This window comes from Sphaeramia orbicularis, chromosome 1 (genome assembly GCF_902148855.1).
Source record: "Sphaeramia orbicularis chromosome 1, fSphaOr1.1, whole genome shotgun sequence".
Classification (NCBI taxonomy): domain Eukaryota; kingdom Metazoa; phylum Chordata; class Actinopteri; order Kurtiformes; family Apogonidae; genus Sphaeramia; species Sphaeramia orbicularis.
The window spans coordinates 39964916-39984782 of NC_043957.1; the positions used below are offsets into that span (position 1 = coordinate 39964916).

The window sequence follows — 19867 nt, forward strand, 5'->3', positions numbered from 1 at the left end:
ATATTTAAATGTATTTTTTATTTTATGGAATTTACTTTTTTCACTCAAAAGTTCTTATCTTATTGTTTATATTACTTTACTGGTCCGGCCCACTTTAGATCATGTTAGGCTGGATGTGGCCCCTGAACTAAAATGAGTTTGACACCCCTGCTGTACAGTGTCATCAGTGTCCAGCCAAAGTGCTCCCATTCATTACTATATCTACATACCAGAGTCAACTTTCTGAATAGATTTTAAAACTTTCCTCCAACTAGAATGCAGATCTTCTCACGATTTCATATTGGTAATTTTTTTTTTTTAACATGTTTTCTTTATATTTCTTCCCTGCCACAGTGAGACTGAGGGCAAAAACAAAATAATTTGTGCAAAAAGCCCTCATTACCTCAGTCACCCCTCTTGCTACATTATGTGCAGTATCTATGGACCAGTGCAATAATTTTTTTGTCACTTCTATGAATACGCTACCTCATTTGTTTTCGTGCATTGGTGGTTCAGTGGTAAAATTCTCATCTGCTAGTGAGAGGCCCAGATTCGCGATTCTCAGCGAATGCAGTTCCATCTTCCAGGTAGGGGATGTATGAGATATTAAACAGATAAGAACAGATACTACACTTGACAAAATAATATAAATAGCAGATACTGTACTATATTTCCTCTTTCACTCTTGAATGTTCTGTTGTTTTCTGCACCTTGTTTTCTGTATTTTGCTGCTGTAAACACTGTAAATTCCAGATGGTGAGATCAATAAAATCTTATCTTATCTTATCTTGTCTTGTCTTGTCTTGTCTTGTCTTGTCTTATCTTATCTGATTTCTCCTGTAGTGCAACCTGAGTTCAGCAGTACAGTTTATAACATTGGCAACATATGACATTAAATCTGTTTTTTTATCCCTTTTCCCTTCCTTTCAGTTCTAGTTGCAATTCATGTACTTTATTCATTTCTCTCAATAACCTACTCTCAGCTGCTTCATCCTAATATATTACATTAATGAGGTCCTCAACAGTGCATCCATTTTGTTCATTCTCCACCTTTTTCGAACTCCTCTTTATATCATTAATTCTTGACTTTCTTAATGTTAAAAAAAAAATAAAAATTTGTGCATCTGTACATTTGTCATAAATTTAGCTGTTGGCCCATTCACTTATAAGGAAACACAGTTTGTAGTTGCTATTGAAATTAATTAATGGATTTCTTACAAATGAATAAATAAATAAATAAATAAATAAATAATGACCCAACCTTTGCTTTACCCTAGCATGTTGTATAACTCACTAAATAAATAGACTAAATTTAAATTATATAAGTTGCAGCCTGTGTGGGCTAAATCTCAGCTCTTTAGGAGTTAGAGCCACCAGCAGCTGTTAAGTGATGACTCAATTCTCCGACAGCTGCAAGGGGCTAATGGCCTATTCTCACCATGAAATCTTATGGACATTTGGTCGACTATCTCTATAACTCACTAGTAAATCCTTCATACTTAACAAGCTGTAAAACTTGACCAAGTTTTTAGTCAAGAATACTCAATAGTTTTCCACCCTTAGGAAAAATGTCTATCTTGACCATCACATTCATTTAATTTTGGGCAGTTTTTGCACATCCTGAAATTAAAAATCTGTCTCTTTATCTCAGTCTGCACCTAAATTTAATGGGTTCCTCCACTCACCAAGTTTCATAAATCCTGGCACATCAGTATGGAGTAATCCTGCTGAGAGACAAACACTTTCACAAAGAGTCATGAGTGGAAACAAGACCTCCTTGGTAGAGGTAACCAACAAACTGATAAAAGAAAAAAAAAAAGTACATTTACAATTTGTTCGTCAATCTTCTGAAAAGTTTTCAGAAATGCAGAAGTTGCCAGTTGATCAATGATTGTAGAGTTCAGAATGACCAAGATCAACGCCATGTGTAGAACACTGACACAAAATTATGGCAAGTGTCATAGCAGACTCTTCTTCGCAAGGAAGTTTATATCCTTTAAGTGCTAGTGTTGTAGACAAAAGACCGAAGCTAGACCGAGACCAAGACACTGCCAAGACCAGAGGGTATCAAGACCAAGACACTGCCAAGACCAGAGGGTATCAAGACCAAGACACTGCCAAGACCAGAGGGTATCAAGACCAAGACACTGCCGAGACCAGAGGGTATCAGGACCAAGACACTGCCGAGACCGAAGGGTATCGAGTCCAAGACCATGACACACTAAGGCAAGTCCAAGACCAAGCCTTGTCGAGACCAAGCCCAAGATCAAGACCGAAAACAGACTAGAGTTAGAATCGACATGACATCATTACTCAAATCAATTGTACAGTAAAAGGCATTACTGTAAAGTGTCGAGACTAGTTAAATCAAATTCATGTTATCTTTTCTATTATATTGTCCTTATGTCTTTCATTTTAAATCACTCAGATTTGTCATAGTTACACGTTACGCCTATATTTCATGAATGTAACACTCCCTTTAGACCTGATGGAAAATAATATTCTCAGCTGTCCTCTCCTATGACCAGTTTATCAGAACTCGTCATGGGAAAGAGATGGGATGTACGAGGAAGATGTTCATATTAAGTCTTACACAATGGAACATGTTTTTAAACTAGATGCTTCTGACTGGTTGCATTTGAAGAGGGTGTGTAATAAACAGTGATACTATTCTGTGATGATACAGTTTTTGTACAAATCCCATCGAGATTGCTATGTCCGAGACCAAGACAAGACCACATGAGTTGAGTCTGTGACAAGACTGAAACCACAAAAAAACTGGTCTCAAAGACCAGTCTCGAGACCAAGACCGGTCTTGAAAACTACATCATTATTTAATGTGTTAATCAAAGCGTTGCAGATCTTTCACAAGTCTGCTGAGACCAGTGCAATATTCTTTACTACATGGGCAGAGCATAAAACTAATCAGAGATCAGGAAGGCTGGCTCTGCACTAGAAAGGTCTCTGGAGTGACGGGTGCTGATGAAGAGCACTACAGGATGTTGTTTCTACCAATAGCCACTGAACTATATAATAATTCCCATTCTCATCTGTGTATTAGGCCTATTGATTTCTAACACAAAACTGTATGATTTGTGTGATTTGCCACTCCATATTTCCTCATTGGGATCTATGTTAATAAACAGGTAATAACATAAATAATTATCTATTTGTTTATCATCATTAGGAAAGATGCATATATCAACATCATTTATGTAGACTGTGTCAGACGAAGCTATTCTCTTATTCTTAATTATTTGTTTTATTACATTTTGTTTGCATTTGTAAGACAAGACAACCCCTGAACAACATTTTTGCAATTGTCATATCATTTGGTCTACATAATCAAAGTGCTTATGCTTAACCCATAAAGACCCAGTGCTACTTATGTGTCAATTCCCAAATACATTTTTCTCGCTATTTAACCTTTCTTAAGTGATTTATCACCATTTCTTCATAATATTATCCTCTCCATTTGGCATTTTTTTTGGTGAAAGTCTGATATTTTGCTAAATTTACTTTTTTAATCATGTACTTTAATCATCATGCTGAGATTACGTTTGAGGGTTATCATATCAAAAACAGAGAAAACTTGAGAAAAAGTGACTTTTCAGTAAAATATATCATTAACTGAACATAATCCAGGTGTGTACATCCACTGTCATCGATCCAACTGCATGGGTTTTACTGGTGAATCAATGTTGTAAAAGATGATAGTGTTTCCATGGTAACTACAGAGCCTCTCAACATCCAAATGGGTCAAATCTGATGACCATGAAAAGATGACAAACTGTATTTTATACCAATTATTTACATGTATTGATAGGATTAGTGGCTCTAAAGTTATTAAACATTTTAGATTAGTAGATGCTTTTGGTCACTGGTGGATGTTTGGGTCTTTATGAGTTAAGAAAGGTTGTTTTCACATTAATTACACTGGGTTACAAAAAAATTTTTTTTGCAAGTTGTCTAGGTTTTTTCAACTGAATTAGGACCATTTTGCACCGCTAAATCCAAAAATGATATCTGTTTTTCTCAATCAGGTCAGGGTTTTTTTGCTCATTTGATTTTGAAAAATTTGATCTTCTCACAAAATTGATTACATTTTTGTGACTTTATCAGTTGATTTTTTATATAGTTCTCACCCAAAATAGGTTTTAAGAGAAAAAAAATCATTTTCTAACAGGATGTATTTATTAACCTTCAGAGAACTCTTCTTGCCTTTGGTCCACTGACGCAGATACTCGGTGCATGACTTGCATACCATGTGTGGTGCCCAAACTTTGTCTTGGTCACCAAGTTTAATACCAAAATAAGATTGGTAAGCACACTTTATGAAACTTGTGACTTGATTCCTGTTAGGTTCAATGGTGTATTCACCGCAGATGTAGCAGAATACGTCAGGCTTATTTTTGAAAGATCTTCTAGTCGAAGCCATTTCATTCACCTGTAATATTAAAAAAAACGTTAATCATAAATTGGCAAAAGTAAAATCTTCAGAACTTGTTTATTGCAAGAAATATGAGAGAATTTTGTATCATATGATGTGAAAATGCCCATAAATGTAAGCAAAAATGTTAAAAAGCCAATATGTCGCATAGTTCAGAAAGTTGACCTGATTGAGCAAAATTAATGTGATTTTAGGATTCAGCACACCAAAATTATCCTAAATCAGCTCAAAAAACTTAAACAATAAATTTGTTGTTGACCAGTGTTATTAAAGCAACCACAACTTGCTGGTTTTAAGAAAATGGTTGCACAAGTTTAAATCAATAAAGGTGTATAAGGATTTAACAAAAATTATACTAATATTTAAGGAAAACCAATCTTAATAAAGAAACTAAGAAAAAATAGAATTCAGTAGTTTTGAAATATATATAATATTGTTTTAATTACAATGATTCGTGATCTATTAGCTCCGGTCAGTATTTAGTGTAGTTCGTCTTGTCCATCATCATCCTCATGTCACGTGTTCACACCGCTGGTTTTATTCCAGTGCACGAGTCACCCGCTGACGGATTCGCAGATCTCACAGTGCATGGATCAGTCCGACACCCATCAGCCAGTGCTTCTGTGACGTATAGGACCCGGATCCATGGCTGATGCAGAGTAGAGGGAATCTGGAGACGCTAGGCTACTTTCCACGGCACGAAGCAGCAGTAGCAGCTTCCACAGCAGCTGTCATGTGAATCAGCTGGACGAACAAGGAAGGGGATAAACAACAACAGAACGACTTTATCCGTATCAAGGTAAAACACTACACACTTAAGCTCTAATTCCATGTATATTTAAGCTGAATGTGACGTATGGGGCCGGTTTGGTGCCCGTTTGTATTAAAAAGCAGTGTGCATTTTGTTATTCCTGTGCAGAATTAGCTAGGCTATCAACAGCTAACATTAGCACTACCTACCTGTAGTTGGTCATGCCAAGGGACATCTCAAACGGTGTGCTTTGTTGCTGCCCATGTGTCTATGTCTAAACATGCAAAATAAGGAGAGATAATACTTTGTTGTTGAATAAATAACAGATATTATGAGTCGCAACACACAAAGTCACACAGCGAACTAGCTACGGGCCTGCCTGCAGCCACTGTGCGAGGGGCATTTAAACCCCATTGACTCGTATATTAAGAAGTTAGCTATGTTGTAGCTAGCTACATAGTTAGCAGTGTTTTGCCTTTCCTTAGTGCTAACTCCAGCTCCTGTTGACTTTGGTGCCATGAACTCACATTTAATTAACCATTTTAATAGTAACAAATGAGCCTAAGCTTTAAATAGAAGTCAGCTAGGCAGGTTAGCTAACGAGCTGCGCTGTTTGTTCAGCCATTACTCGGCATCATAACAAAACGTAGGCTAGTTGGCTAGTTAGCTGTTTTGGCAGACAACAAAGATCAGCTAAGCTACAGACAGGCTCAAGCAATAATAAACGCTAATCTGTAATTCAGCAGAGATTCATTATCAGAGGGTTTCAACATGTTGTTTTAAATTAAGGAATTACGATTAAAAAAAATGCTAATTATTTTAAACAATGTGGAGTAATGGTTAAAATCTGGACAAAGAGTGATAATATAGAGACATAGCACATGAAGATTGCAGCAGATTTTTAGTAATAAAAAAACTTATTTCAACCTGTAATTTGAATGTTACATAATCGGGCCGCACGCCATTGTAATGTGGTTTGTAGAGAAGGAGCGGTATGAAATAATGCATGTTTAAAACCGCAACAGCCTGTGATGGGGCACTGTGATCCTTTGTTTGGCTGCACAGTAAAGTCAGAGTTGGGAGTGGGATGGGTGGAGGTGGATGGGACAAAAATCTGTAAAGGGTTGTTGGCATCAGGAGGGATCAGAGGATCAAATCTGTTGAATCTCTGCCTCCATCTAGTGGTTCACTTGTAACAAGCAGAACTGGTTGAATCCTGGTGGCAAACCTGTAACGCTAGAATGTGCTCAGATTTTATAATGGTTGATGGGACTGTTGATTAAAAAAAAATGAAGGCTTATAAGATGTCACTATGCAACTGGAAAATAAGAAAAAAAAAAAAGAAAATGTTTTGTAATATTTTATAGTCATAAAACATGCATGTATGGCTGCAGTTACCGTTTACACTGGTCTACTAGTAAAATGTTTCTAGAATAAAAGTAGTTACACTCTCACAAGTTTGAATCACGAATAAAGAAAAATTAAGTATAAAACAGTGGTCAGCTGTAGTTTTCAAGATACAGCCTTAAGTCATAATGGGAAGGTCTGTAAATGAATAAAAGAATGGGTAAGAGTCAAAAGGCATATTTGTCTCAGCTCCAGATCTACTTCAGAACACTATCTGTATATTATAATACATTCACTTTTCAGTTTTTTTTAGTAGAAAATGTATAAATCTATTGTATAATTGTACATAAACAAATATAAGTGTTTAATTTCACTTTATAAATACACTGAAAACACCAGCAATCCAGCACTTTTGTCTTTTGTTTTCTAATTCATCTTATTAAAGTGTGTAAAATTTAACACATTTAATCTCTTAAGTGAATCTTTTTTTTTTTTTTTTTTAATTGTAAACAATGTTGTTTATATAGTTAATTAATCTTTCAGTTCTTGTCTTGATTAATCTTTAAATTGTTTGGCCAATAAAATGTAAAAAATTAAAACAAATAGTTGAAAAATCTTTTTACAATTCCTAAGATTACATAGTCAAAGATTTTCAATGTACTTTAATAGAGTAGGAAAGAATATTATAATATGTGAATGTTAATTTTCATATTAGAGAAGAATTACAGAATAGATAAAAAAAAAAGTGTGAAAATATTTAATTAATTGACAGTTGACAATCAACTGATTAATTAGCAGCTGTACACAGTACACATTATATACGTTGAAAGTAGTTTTTCACATCTTTGCAAATTTTGTGATTTTAGTTCTTTATCTTTTTTGTGCATTAATATTCTGTTATTTTTCAGTTCAGATCAGGTGAGGCGGCAGGATGGCGGGGGCAGAGGTGTACACCCCTGCAAACCCCAACTGCAAGATTATGACCTTCAGGCCCACCATGGAGGAGTTCCAGGACTTCAACCAGTACCTGGTATATATGGAGTCTCAGGGTGCACATCGCGCAGGCCTGGCTAAGGTCAGTGATGTTTTCTATCACAACATGGACAAAATTTCAATCTCTACTAAAAATGTCATCTTTATGTCTTAAAACAGAACATGGAGTTCACTTATTATTTAACCCCATATCTATGTAAATGATTTTCACTGATAAATAGATATGGAATGGGCCTCTAATGTTTAATGCAAGCATGTTAAGTCAATTTTAATGTTTAATGCAACCAAGTTTACTCTGATATAATTTTTGACAGTTTATTTAGACAGAAATAAAGGCATATAAAGCACAGACATTTGATAATGTGCAGTAATGTGCAGTTTATCTATTGCATTTAAATTGGTTTTGGCTTACAGATCTTCTGGATGTGTCTAATAAGGTAAGTCGTATTTTTTATTTACATCTGTCGTTTACTTCTCTGTCTTTCAGGTGATTCCTCCTAAAGGCTGGAAACCTCGACGTACCTATGATGACATAGATGATCTGATGATAGACGCTCCCATCCAGCAGATGGTGGCTGGCCAGTCAGGGCTCTTCACTCAGTACAACATCCAGAAAAAGCCTCTAAGTGTGCAGGAGTTCAGGCGACTAGCCAACAGTGACATGTGGGTATTGGACATGTTTCTTTACTTTAGAATGAGTGTAATAATTAGTTTAATTTAAAAATGTAACAGGTTAGATATAATTTTTCTTCTACATAATATTTGCAGCAAGTATTTTAACACAGAATTTCTTGTAACACAATTTCTAAATCCCACTTTTGACTGAATGTTGTTGTGTAAAAGTATTACCCTCATAAATGCACAGTAGACCATGAAATTGGAATAAAATAAAATACTTTTCATGAAATGATTGTGACAATGTGTTTTATTCTTGATAGATAAAGTGTAACAGACTCAGTATGTAATCGCTGCACCAGGTCAAAGGTGATTATTGATGGGTATAAATAGGAATAAAAAGAAGAATGTGCCTGAAAGTCAAAGTATTCCAACATTATGGGCAGCAGTGTATGCTGTGCAGTCATTTTTTGTGCAAGGTTCAAGATGCCCATTACATTGTAATTAACCTAAACATTTTCATCACTGCAGGTACTGTACGCCACGGTACTTAAACTACGAAGATCTTGAGAGGAAATACTGGAAAAACCTGACATTTGTTTCACCCATATATGGTGCTGATGTCAGTGGAAGCCTCTATGATGAGGTAGGCTTTCGAAATCCTTTAATGTTTATTTTTGTTCTCCCTATTTTGCGCACTGTTATTTTTTTTTCTAATACACCGTTTCTATTTTTTCTTTTTTTTTTTTTTTTTACTATTTTTTTTGTTTTTTACTGCCAACAATATAATGCCCCTTTTTTACTAAGGTAGAAATGGGGCTTCACAAAAACATATTGAAACTGAAACTTTATGTAGGGGTAGGGTTAGGGTTAGGCTAACCCTTTAGTTGTAAAATAAACTAAAATTATTCTGAAAATGTTTCTCGTTTCAATCTTTGTCCTTTTATTCCATAGATAATCTTTGTATACTGAACAACAAAAATAACAAATATTTTTGTATATAAGTATAGCAGTCACAAATTATCATTTAGCAGCCATTTAAGTAACAAGGCTTTACAAATAAAAAAAAATGCAATTGTAATAATTGAAATTAAATTAATTAATTCATTTTCTGAATTGCTTCATCATCCTGAAGGTTGCAGGAATCAGTTACATTTTGACCCAAATTTTCTTTTGTTGGTCATTATATTTTGTCTTAGATTAGAGCAATTCTGTTGTGGTAGAAGATGATAAAATACATGCAACATTTCTCAAAGGAAAAATCAAATGTGTCTAAAAGTACATGTGGGGCCCTCCCACAAGAGGGCTAACCTAGTGCGAAGTACTAATAATGTGTTACTGCACTCACATAGACTTTTCAGGTATCTGTGCTTAACTGACGCATTTTTTTCTTTGATTTCACAAATATCTGTACAAAAATCTTTCAATTCCTTACATTGTCAGTTGTGGTCTCTTTAGTTCGTTTTACTGTATTTGACAGATACTGTATGTTGTAACATCAAGAAGAGTTCAGTCTTTATAGATGGCACAATAAGATGTAGAACAGGCAAAACGTATCGCAGCTAACAGACATAGTAACAAAAATGTCAGAAAGAGGGAGAAGTGACTGTAGAGAAAAGGCATTAAATTATCCAAGAGTGGGTGAACTAAAACAGACATAGATGGAGAGAGATTAGTTTTGCACAGAAATAGCCTCTAGAAATGTAATTTTTACTGTTGAGTACATTTACTCGAGTAAAGAAGTTGACTTGGTACTTTGATTCTTACCTTTAACAAGTACCTGTATATCAACTTGACTAAACGTGATGATTAGATGATTACCCAGAGAACAATACAACAGGTTCAAACAACTGTCAAATGTGAACCACATTTCACATAATATGGTAGAAAGTGAATAGTGAAGAACGCTATCCCTAAACAAATGTAACATTGTCCATGTGTAACTGCTGGTTGTCATCTCCTAGGACGTGGAGGAGTGGAACATTGGCCACCTGAACTCAATCTTGGATGTCATTGAAGAAGACTGTGGTGTATCGATCCAGGGTGTCAACACTCCATATCTGTACTTCGGCATGTGGAAGACCACGTTCTCTTGGCACACAGAAGATATGGACCTGTACAGCATCAACTACCTCCACTTTGGAGAACCCAAGTCCTGGTTAGTGTGAAACAGGGGGTTGGGTCCAGGGGGAAGATGCACAGAAGCAGCAATGGTGCAAAAGAACTACAGTGATAACATAACTGTGTATGAATTTAAACTAAGGAACTTAATTTAGCAATAGTATCTGTTTAATATCATGAGTGGTGTTAGTGGTGCTTTATCTCCTCACATCCATTTACCTTTTCTATGCAAATTATTAATTGGTTTCGGCATTGCAACAAATGCCATTTAGATAGTTACTCTATCTCATTGTACATCCACTCTAATCCGTTTTTGTTTTAAAAGATGAAACAATCTCTGTCCTCTCTATATTTTTGGCAGAGTTCTTTGAAATAATCTCCAAACATTTTAATGTACCCCAAATGCATGTCACATAACAAGGGGGGCTGGGAACAATTCTTGACACTGGAATGCAAATAACTAGAAAAACGGCTTGTCTGCTGCTCCTGTAGTGAGTAGTATAATGATAAAATGCAGAATTTACCTGCACAAAAGTAGCTAATAGGAGATATAGACAAAATCAACTGAAATTCAGTATCCATCTTGAATTAAAGCCTGCAATCATAATACACCATCACTGGTATGTGGCATAATACATGCATGGAGGTTAGGGTGATGTCTTGTGTACTTAAGGAAATGAGAGAGGTGTGATGAATAAGGGAAGGGCATGTTGTAGCTGACAGAACCAAACAGACAGCAGGCAGATGTCTGTCAGTGTTTCTAAACACTGCAACACAGATTTTTTTAAAACTAAAATAGGAGATGCACTGTGGATGCTCTTGGTGTCGACAGGGCATAAAATTGTCCCTGCAGCATTTTTCCTGTTCTGTTGGAACAGTGCGTCATGTAAACATTGCTACTTTTTTGTTGATTGATTTTATTTAAGGTTTATTACATGCAGAAGACAACAAAAATCCCACAAATAACATGTTAAAATGAAAAGCACTTATTTCCAATATGGCTCAAAGATGTTAACAGAGAAAGAAAAAGACAGAAGCATCAGAAATTCAGTATAAAACACACAGAGTTTTGAAATCCAAAATGCATCACCGCAATTAATAATAAAAAATATATCCCACACTTAAAAAAAAAAAAAAAAACAAGGACCATGACTATGTCATTGCAAATTTCATCCATATTTCATTACATCTCTTACTCTTGTTACATAAAAAGTCCTAACCTGGCTTCTTTGCGCTCCTCTGACTTTTAACAACATGATGTATGGCTGACAGTACAACATAACTGTTCCAGAAAAAAAAAAAAAAAAAAAAAAAAAAAAAAAAAATTAAAAAAGGAACCTGGCCACATCATTCACTCAAGGCTCTTTTAATCCTACATATTATTGATTTTTAATAGTTTGGAGCTTTTCAGCAGAGCAAGGGTTAAGTCAAGTCAAACCAAACACATAAATCGGTTGTGTAAAGGCAGTCTAGAGGCTGCTACTGTGATACTGGATATATATAAATGTCTAAGCTGTCACTACTCCTACTAGGACTATGACTTATTGTATTTGGGTTGCTGTCAATCTTATGATGCAACATGTACAGGATTGCATGACAACATACTAAATCTGGAAGGAGTAAATCCATTACATAACCCACCTCTAACATCTTTTTTGTGTCAGAGTGAATTTATAGGGAGGCATGTATAACGGAAGAACTTTCCCCCATCTTCTCTGGGGGTTTGCTTTCACCCTGAGGAAGTGATTACCTGCAATAAGTGAATATAATTTGGGGAGTCTGGAAAAATAGTGACAGTAGAGTGGGTTCAACAGACGCAGCAGCTGAGACCAGATGGTGATGATTTCTTGATAATTTCTCGGAAGCTGTCATTTCTGTCCGCATGGTGGAGCAAGACAAAATCTAATATTTCAACCAATTAACCAATAATGAAGATTGTTACTCACTGTGAGTCAGTCGGATGTGATGTATCCTGAATCTTTTGCAGATGAGTTTGAATGAATTGCTGATAGAGCAGAATTTTTCTTGGATTTTTTTTTTTTTCTCTGAAGTTCCAGTCTTGGTTGAATTTCATTGAAAATACTTACAATGACAGAAGGCAAGATTACTTTTCTGGTTCCTTTTCCAGTTGTATTACATAGGTCTAACCGGTTGAAAAAGTTATGTAGTTTAAGAGAAGTGGCAAATAGTAAAGGGATAAAGTGAAAGAGGTAAAGAATGCAGGTAGATCAAAATGGAGTTTGCTTTTTATTTCTTTGTCTGCTCGGCTTGCTGCATTTCTCTTTCCCTCTAGCCCTGGAGGGAGTTCTGCTCATTAGAGCAGTGAGCCCTGCAACCCCACAGGGATCAGTGTCATACTCAGACAGCGACACACATACGCTGACGCACACATTCACAGCAAGCTGCCTAGTGCTTCACATACCCACACATGCATACCCTTATCATCTAGTACATGCATGCACACACACACTGCCATACACTCTTTCATCTTGCTGCTATTTTGACATCTCATCCCTGAAGGAGAACAGCTTAAAGATGCACCTGTCTCACCTCTACTCAATCCCCAATCCCCTCCAACTCCTTGTGTCACCTCTACCTGAGGTTGCCTTCCCCTCTCACCCTGTCTCTCACTGTTCTGTTAAGCTGACAGGTGATATGATGATAGAAATGCTACAGACCTGAGGGCGGATGGTGCCAGTCAAATGGAATGCCTAGTTAGACCTTGAGGGAATTCTGTCACGCTCCTTGGGTTTCTCGCTGGGAACTTTGGGAATAGTTTAAATTCCGATTGCATCAACAGTGTGCCAAAAGAAAATGCAGAATAGGGTCAGTCATGGTTCTTTTGTCCCCATCTGAGACAGGGCTAGACATAACATTTTACTAATAGCTGGCAGCTTTTGACTGTTAAAACTCACCCCAAACAGCTTATATGAATGAATTTCATAATATTTAGTGCATAAATACATTGGTAATTTACTTCCTTTAGTTGTAGTTATGTAAATGTTTATGTTGGTTACAAGCTGAATCAAACTCACCACGTTTTTACAATCATCCACCACATGATGGCAGTCTTGAAATTGTAAAACATCTTCCTAGAAACTTGTCTGCCATCAGTGTGTTCTACTGTGCAGGAATAAAGAACAATGCATGTTTAGAATTTCTCACACACAGTCAAAAATAATCCTGTCTCTTGTCTTTAACAGGTACGCCATCCCCCCTGAGCATGGGAAGAGACTGGAGCGTCTGGCTACAGGTAAGAGTGGATTATATTCCCTTTATATCCTTCACAGAAATGGTGAGAAGTAATTAAATAATTATTAAATAACAGTTGGAGCATACAGAAACAGGTCTGCTATAAAAAAACAAAGTAAACGGATGCAGATTAAACACAAATATGAAAGAGCTTGAGGTACCATTAGAGGTAATGGTGGTAAAAACGTAGATGAAACCTTTACAAAGGCATTTAAAGTTAGCGGGATCAGAAAAATTACACTAAAGCATATTCCATCCATCCATCCATCCATTATCCACCGCTTATCCGGGGCCAGGTCGTGGGGGCAACAGTCTAAGCAGGGATGCCCAGACTTCCCTCTCCCCAGACATATCCTCCAGCTCTTCCGGGGGGACACCGAGGCGTTCCCAGGGCAGCCGAGAGACATAGTCTCTCCAACGTGTCCTAGGTCTTCCCCAAGGTCTCCTCCTGGCGGGACATGCCCGGAACACCTCCCCAGGGAGGTGTCCAGGAGGCATCCGAAACAGATGCCCGAGCCACCTCAGCTGGCCCCTCTTGATGTGGAGGAGCAGTGGCTCTACTCCGAGCTCCTCCCTGGTGACTGAGCTCCTCACCCTATCCCTAAGGGTGCGCCCAGCCACCCTGCGGAGGAAACTCATTTCGACCGCTTGTATCCGGGATCTTGTCCTTTCAGTCATGACCCAAAGCTCATGACCATAGGTGAGGGTAGGAATGTAGACTGACCAGTAAATCGAGAGCTTCGCCTCTCGGCTCAGCTCCTTCTTCACCACAACAGATCGGTACAGCGACCACATCACTGCAGACGCTGCACCAATCCGTCTGTCAATCTCACGCTCCATCCTTCCCTCACTGGTGAACAAGACCCCAAGATACTTGAACTCCTCCACTTGGTGCAAAGACTCTCCGCATATTATTCTACATAATCTCCTGTGTGAACAATGACACAAACAGTGAAATCCTCAACTGTTTCAAGTATGAGAGACAACTGAGTACATGCCTTAACTATTTAACCCATATAATGATATGGCAAAATCTAGTAATTAGGTTTCTAGTTTCAGTGCTAATTATTTTCCAGACTCATGAGAACTTGAACACAAATACAATAAAAATAACACATGTTGACATTGTTACAAGCAGCTGTCCAGTTGAAGCCGCTAACATAAAATCTTGTCTAACAAGTCTAGTCCTTGCTGCTCATAAATCTTTTCTGCTTGCAAAATATTATTGAAAGGATTGCTCATTAAAACCGTAAGATAAGTGACACATTTTTAAGTGAATGTGTGTTTTTTGCACTGCTTTGTGCATTGTCTATTTGCCTGGAAAACAATAGGACAAAAGCAATGAAAATATAATTTTGTGCCATGGTAACTTGGTAGTGGGTATTTGTCATTATTTTTAGCCTTTTTCTTTAAACTAATCAATAGATCAGTAACTGTTGCAAATTTAAGTTGTTTTGGTCGTGAATGAAAATAAAATATTGCTGTAATGAATAGTCATATATATGTTTATATTCATTTCTGCTGTTTTTTTTTTTTTTTGTTTTGACTGCTTTGGTTTCTTTATTAATGGTGTGTGCATGTGCGCATTTCTGTCAGGCTTTTTTCCCAACAGCTTCAAGGGATGTGAAGCTTTTCTTCGTCACAAGATGACTTTAATCTCCCCTTCCATACTGAAGAAGTATGGCATTCCCTTTGATAAGGTAGGCTCTCAGACCCTTTGAAATTTCACTGTTAGTCGTACTTCACTCACTGTTTTTACTTCTTTTTATTTTTCAAACTTTTTTTCACAGCTTTTCCTACCAATAATATTGTCAGATGAGCTTATTTTTAATGAAAAACTAAACTAAGGGTTGACTGTCTTCACTATTGACTAAATGGTTTTCCCCTCTTTTTTTCCCTCCTTGTCATAAATTGTCAGATTACTCAGGAAGCTGGAGAGTTCATGATCACCTTTCCTTATGGCTACCATGCTGGCTTCAATCATGGCTTCAACTGTGCTGAGTCCACCAACTTTGCCACTGTCCGTTGGATAGACTATGGAAAAGTGGCCACACAGGTAACATGCTTGATTCCAGGTGATTGGGGTTTCATGGGAACAGTACTGGACTCAGTGTTGATTGTAATGAAATGTCTCAAACCTCAATGAAAGGACTGTTGTTATCATCTTGTACTCCACACATCATTGAAATGAGTGCAGTCTTGCATAACCAGTAAGCATATTTATGTTTTTGAAATTATATTTACCCTTTCTCCTCTCCCTCACCTATGCTCTTCTAGTGTACATGTAGCAAGGACATGGTTAAGATATCCATGGAGCCCTTTGTGAAACGTTTTCAGCCTGACCGATATGCCAGTTGGATGCTGGGAAAAGATTCAACACCTATTGACCACACACTTGCCACTCCCAGTACAACACCCGAGCTACAGAGCTGGGTGCAGCGGCGCCGAAAAACTAAACCTACAAATAAAGGGTACAGGATTGCTGGTCTTGATGTGTTTTTTTCTCTCTTCTCTACAGACATGAAGTCTGCTGCTATTATAGTATAGAATGGAATAAGTTATGTGCATAATGTGTAGTGTAATGTAATAATAAATGCTACACAAATGTATAAGTACAGTGCAAATTAAATTCTCTTTGAGGATAATGAAAGTGAAAAGCTAACGTCTTGGGACCTGCGGTAGTCAAGTCAAATGTTCCTTTTTTCTAAATCGTTAAATTCCACATTGTCTTCATGGCTTTTCAATGATAAGACTGTTGGTCTCGCCTTTTTTTTTTTTTTTACAGCAGTGCCCACTCTCGTATGCGCTCCAAGAGACTCAGAACCACAGAGGAGCCTGTTGGGCTGGATGGAAACTCAGCTCTGAGCAGCAGCAAGAAGAGGAGCCTGAGTGGTCCACTTGGTCCTAAAGTGCGAAGGTCCTGCAAACCAGGAAAGGTGGAGGAAGACAAAGAGAGAGAAATAGAAAGCAGGGAAGCTGAGTCAAAGCACAACCAGAGTCCGAACTCTGTTCAGCTTCCTGGTAAGAGACTCAGTGATGGCACTAAAAGGTATATGACATTTTCAACTTTGAGCTGAGTATAAACAAACAGGCATTATAGTAAGTGCATGATTGAGAAGATCTATAAATAACATTATTCTTCCTATTTATTTATCTTGGTGGATTACATTTTCTTGTCTTCAACAGGTCCTTGCAGGCAGATGTGTGTTGTCAAGGTAAATCGAGTTGAGAGTGACCGATTGAGCTTTTCTGCTATTGCTCCCAAAACCAGCTCCTTGCCTTCACCTGCTTCACCAGTAAAGACAGAAGTAAAGTCAGAGACAGTTCAGAAAGGTGACCCTCAACACCTCCCAGGGTCAGGAGTCATGAGTGGGACTTGTGAAGCACTCAGTCATTGTCCTGAGGCGACCAACTCTTGTCCAGGAATTAATGAGCCAGGGCAATGCTCTTCTGAACCACAAAAGCCCACAACCTCTCAGGACTGTCCTCTCAGGATTCCTTCCCTGGAGGCCAGAAAACTTGGCTCATCCTCCCACACAACAAGCAGTTCTGCTGAGACTGAAAGGGGCTTATGCCCTCCTGACTCTGAAGCCCAATCTGTTTTCACATGTAGAGACACTTCAAGCCAATCGCCAAAGACTGGCGATGGAGTGGAAACTGGTGCTGAGAAGAACAGTAGAAACAATACTAAAACAGACAAAATGGACACAGCTGACCCAAAACATATCAACTCACACTCCACAACAGAAGCACTTTATGGTCTTAAAACTGAGCCAGTAGAGGGAAATGGTTCCACATCATGTGACTCTTTTCCCCCTTCAGGACACAACTGCAGTTTAAAAAATAGCAACACTGAGGAAATCACTCTCCCTCCTCTGTTACAGAAGAATGCAGTGGATATGCCACATCTCACTCCTGAGCCAACAGATAAGGTTGGAATCTGCCCTTTGCCACCTGTACTGACCCAAGAAATGCCCTCTCTCACTCCTGCTGATGATGGGCTGACAGATGTCCAAAAATGTAGATCTTACACTCACCAGGTTGCACCTGTGCTTCAGCGGGAGACACTTGCTGGCTCTTCATCTGTACATGGAGCCAAACAGGAGGACACTGATGGACTGATGTCAAAACAGTCACTTATGAACAAAAATGCCAACAACTGGCTTTCAGATTCTCCATGTAATTGTGAAGGGGCAGTAGTGTCAGGCACAGAAGTTCACATAACCGCTAGTGCTATGCACTCTGTCACATCTGGTTGTGTCCAGAAAATGCCAATAGTGGCAGATGTCGGTGCAGAAAAGGATCATACAAAGCTGAGGGATCCAACCCCTGGACAGGGTGAGAGCAGCTGCAGGCCACAAGTTCAGAGCACTACACCTCAAATAGAGCAACAGCCCAACTTAGGAGAGTTGTCAAGTAAAGGTAACTCAAAGGGTTCTGCAAAAAGAGAGGACAATGATTTCAGCCTGAGTTCAGGCTCTCTTTTAACTGGTATCTCGCACAATTTGACAGCTCCTGTCCCTCTACTGTCCACTCAAATTGATAGTGATTCAGCATTACAACTCCAGCACACTACATATTCTTCTACACAAAGTTCTTCCCAAAGCTCATATATGGTGCCCAAACCTTTCTCCAGCAACAGCATTTGGAAAAACTTCAATTCCCAGAATCCTGCAGTTCTCATCCAGAGTCTCCATCCAGAACTCCCTTCTGATTTCACCCACGACCCCCTACCTTATACAATGTGGACTGAACCTCAGTGCAAAGAGGTCACAGACCTGGAGGACCCCCAGCAGGACCTTCGTGAGTCAGAGAATCAGGAAGGAGAGGGGGGCACTCTCACCTGGGCCCAGCTTGAGCCCACCTCTCTAGTCGGTGCTGTTGAGCCCCTGGGGCTTTGTGGAGATTATGGGCTCCACAGAGGAGAAACAGATGGTGCTGAAGCCCTTTCACTGTGCAGGGAGTCGGGGAGACCAAGAGAAGCAGAGGGCAGTACACTCACAGATATTCCTGTTTCTCCTCTCGGAATAGGAGGAGGAGGAGGAGAACAAGATGGGGTTTCTGATATGGAGGAAGGGGGGTCTGATGGAGAAGAGGTAGAGAGGCAAAGTAGTGCCAAAAGCAGTAGTGATTCATCTGACGAGGAGGAGGAAAATGATCCAAGTAACGACGAGTGTGATGAATCGGGCTTGGAACCTGGGGAGGTTTGTGCAGTGAGTGTTCACTTACACACAATCAAAGGTATTGTCTTGTGTGAGTTGTGTACAAATGGATAGCTTTATTGCTTTAATGCTTGCTTATGTGTCTTGTTCATTTCAGTACGCAGCCCTGTCAGTCAAGAGGACTGCCAAAAGCTGGCGGCACCCACTCAGGAAACCTACTGCAAGGGCTGTACCGACTGCTGTGAAACAGCAGGCAGCTAGTGATGATGGTAGGCACATACACACAAATAGGGATATGCACACACACGCGCGCGCGCACACACACACACACACTTTGTTAAAAGGTACTGCTAAAAGTCAGCTGTTAAAACATTCAACATTCAAACAGTGACACATGAACCTTATTGCAAGCCAAAAGCCATGAACTTTTTCATAAAAACCCAGGGACATTTCCGCTCGTGGTTTTGCTTCATAGTGGGTGGCACCAGTCCAGAAACCATGATCCTTTGACTTCTGTTGGTTCTGTTGCAGTGAACCAGAATACTGCTGCTGTTGGTTTTTTCAGACCAATTTAGTTTACAGACCAAAACCAAATTTTCAACGTTGTTAAAAGCCATGACCCTTTGTAAAATGTTACTGTGGACATCAAGTAAGTTATCTCAGAACTGGTAGACTTATCTGTGTTTTTCTATTATAGATAATGGCAAACTTGGCAACATGCTAAGTGATGTCAGGTAACATTTGTGTTCTCCCACGTTGTAGCTTTTTATAACCATTCCAATCTGTGGTCCCCTCTCTTCCCCTCCTCATTTTTCACATTTTATGTCCCCCAAAATGATTCCTCTGACGTCAATGCACACATAAACCAAACAGATTTAACTCTCAGGCCTACCACAGTAAAATGAACCAGTGAAAGATACAAGATTTGTTTTCATAGTCTTAACAGGGAGAGAGGCACCAACCTCAATTAACAATTACCGAGGCACATACACACAGACACATTGATCATCTCCTCAGTTGTTAAGAAGTATAAATAATTCAGCAGCCATTTTATTTGTTTATCCCTGAGAGAGAAATGTCCATGAAATGACCATGGGTCAGAAGTCTGTTTTATGATGATGAGAACTCTTAATCATTTGGGCAATTTTATAAACAGTGGCATTCCTGTTTATTGAAAATGTTTTCACGTTACAGGAG

At 38.5% G+C, this 19867-nt stretch overlaps 1 protein-coding gene across 6 annotated transcripts in view; it reads left to right on the forward strand.

The window, feature by feature from the left end:
* The first annotated feature begins 5007 nt into the window (after nucleotides 1-5007).
* The window catches only part of kdm4c (lysine (K)-specific demethylase 4C), a 31193-nt gene continuing 16333 nt past the window's right edge, over nucleotides 5008-19867 (forward strand). For 2 of the 6 annotated variants that reach the window (XM_030147420.1, XM_030147436.1), the window contains exons 1-12: nucleotides 5008-5228; nucleotides 7436-7602; nucleotides 8008-8183; nucleotides 8667-8781; nucleotides 10100-10293; nucleotides 13460-13509; nucleotides 15105-15208; nucleotides 15427-15564; nucleotides 15786-15979; nucleotides 16294-16529; nucleotides 16671-18721; nucleotides 18828-18939. In XM_030147420.1, the coding sequence (XP_030003280.1) occupies nucleotides 7459-7602; nucleotides 8008-8183; nucleotides 8667-8781; nucleotides 10100-10293; nucleotides 13460-13509; nucleotides 15105-15208; nucleotides 15427-15564; nucleotides 15786-15979; nucleotides 16294-16529; nucleotides 16671-18721; nucleotides 18828-18939 (3514 nt within the window). In that variant the 5' untranslated portion in view covers nucleotides 5008-5228; nucleotides 7436-7458. The remainder of the gene's footprint in view (nucleotides 5229-7435; nucleotides 7603-8007; nucleotides 8184-8666; nucleotides 8782-10099; nucleotides 10294-13459; nucleotides 13510-15104; nucleotides 15209-15426; nucleotides 15565-15785; nucleotides 15980-16293; nucleotides 16530-16670; nucleotides 18722-18827; nucleotides 18940-19867) is intronic. The other 4 variants (XM_030147411.1, XM_030147400.1, XM_030147392.1 and 1 more) reach the window with 4 other exon arrangements.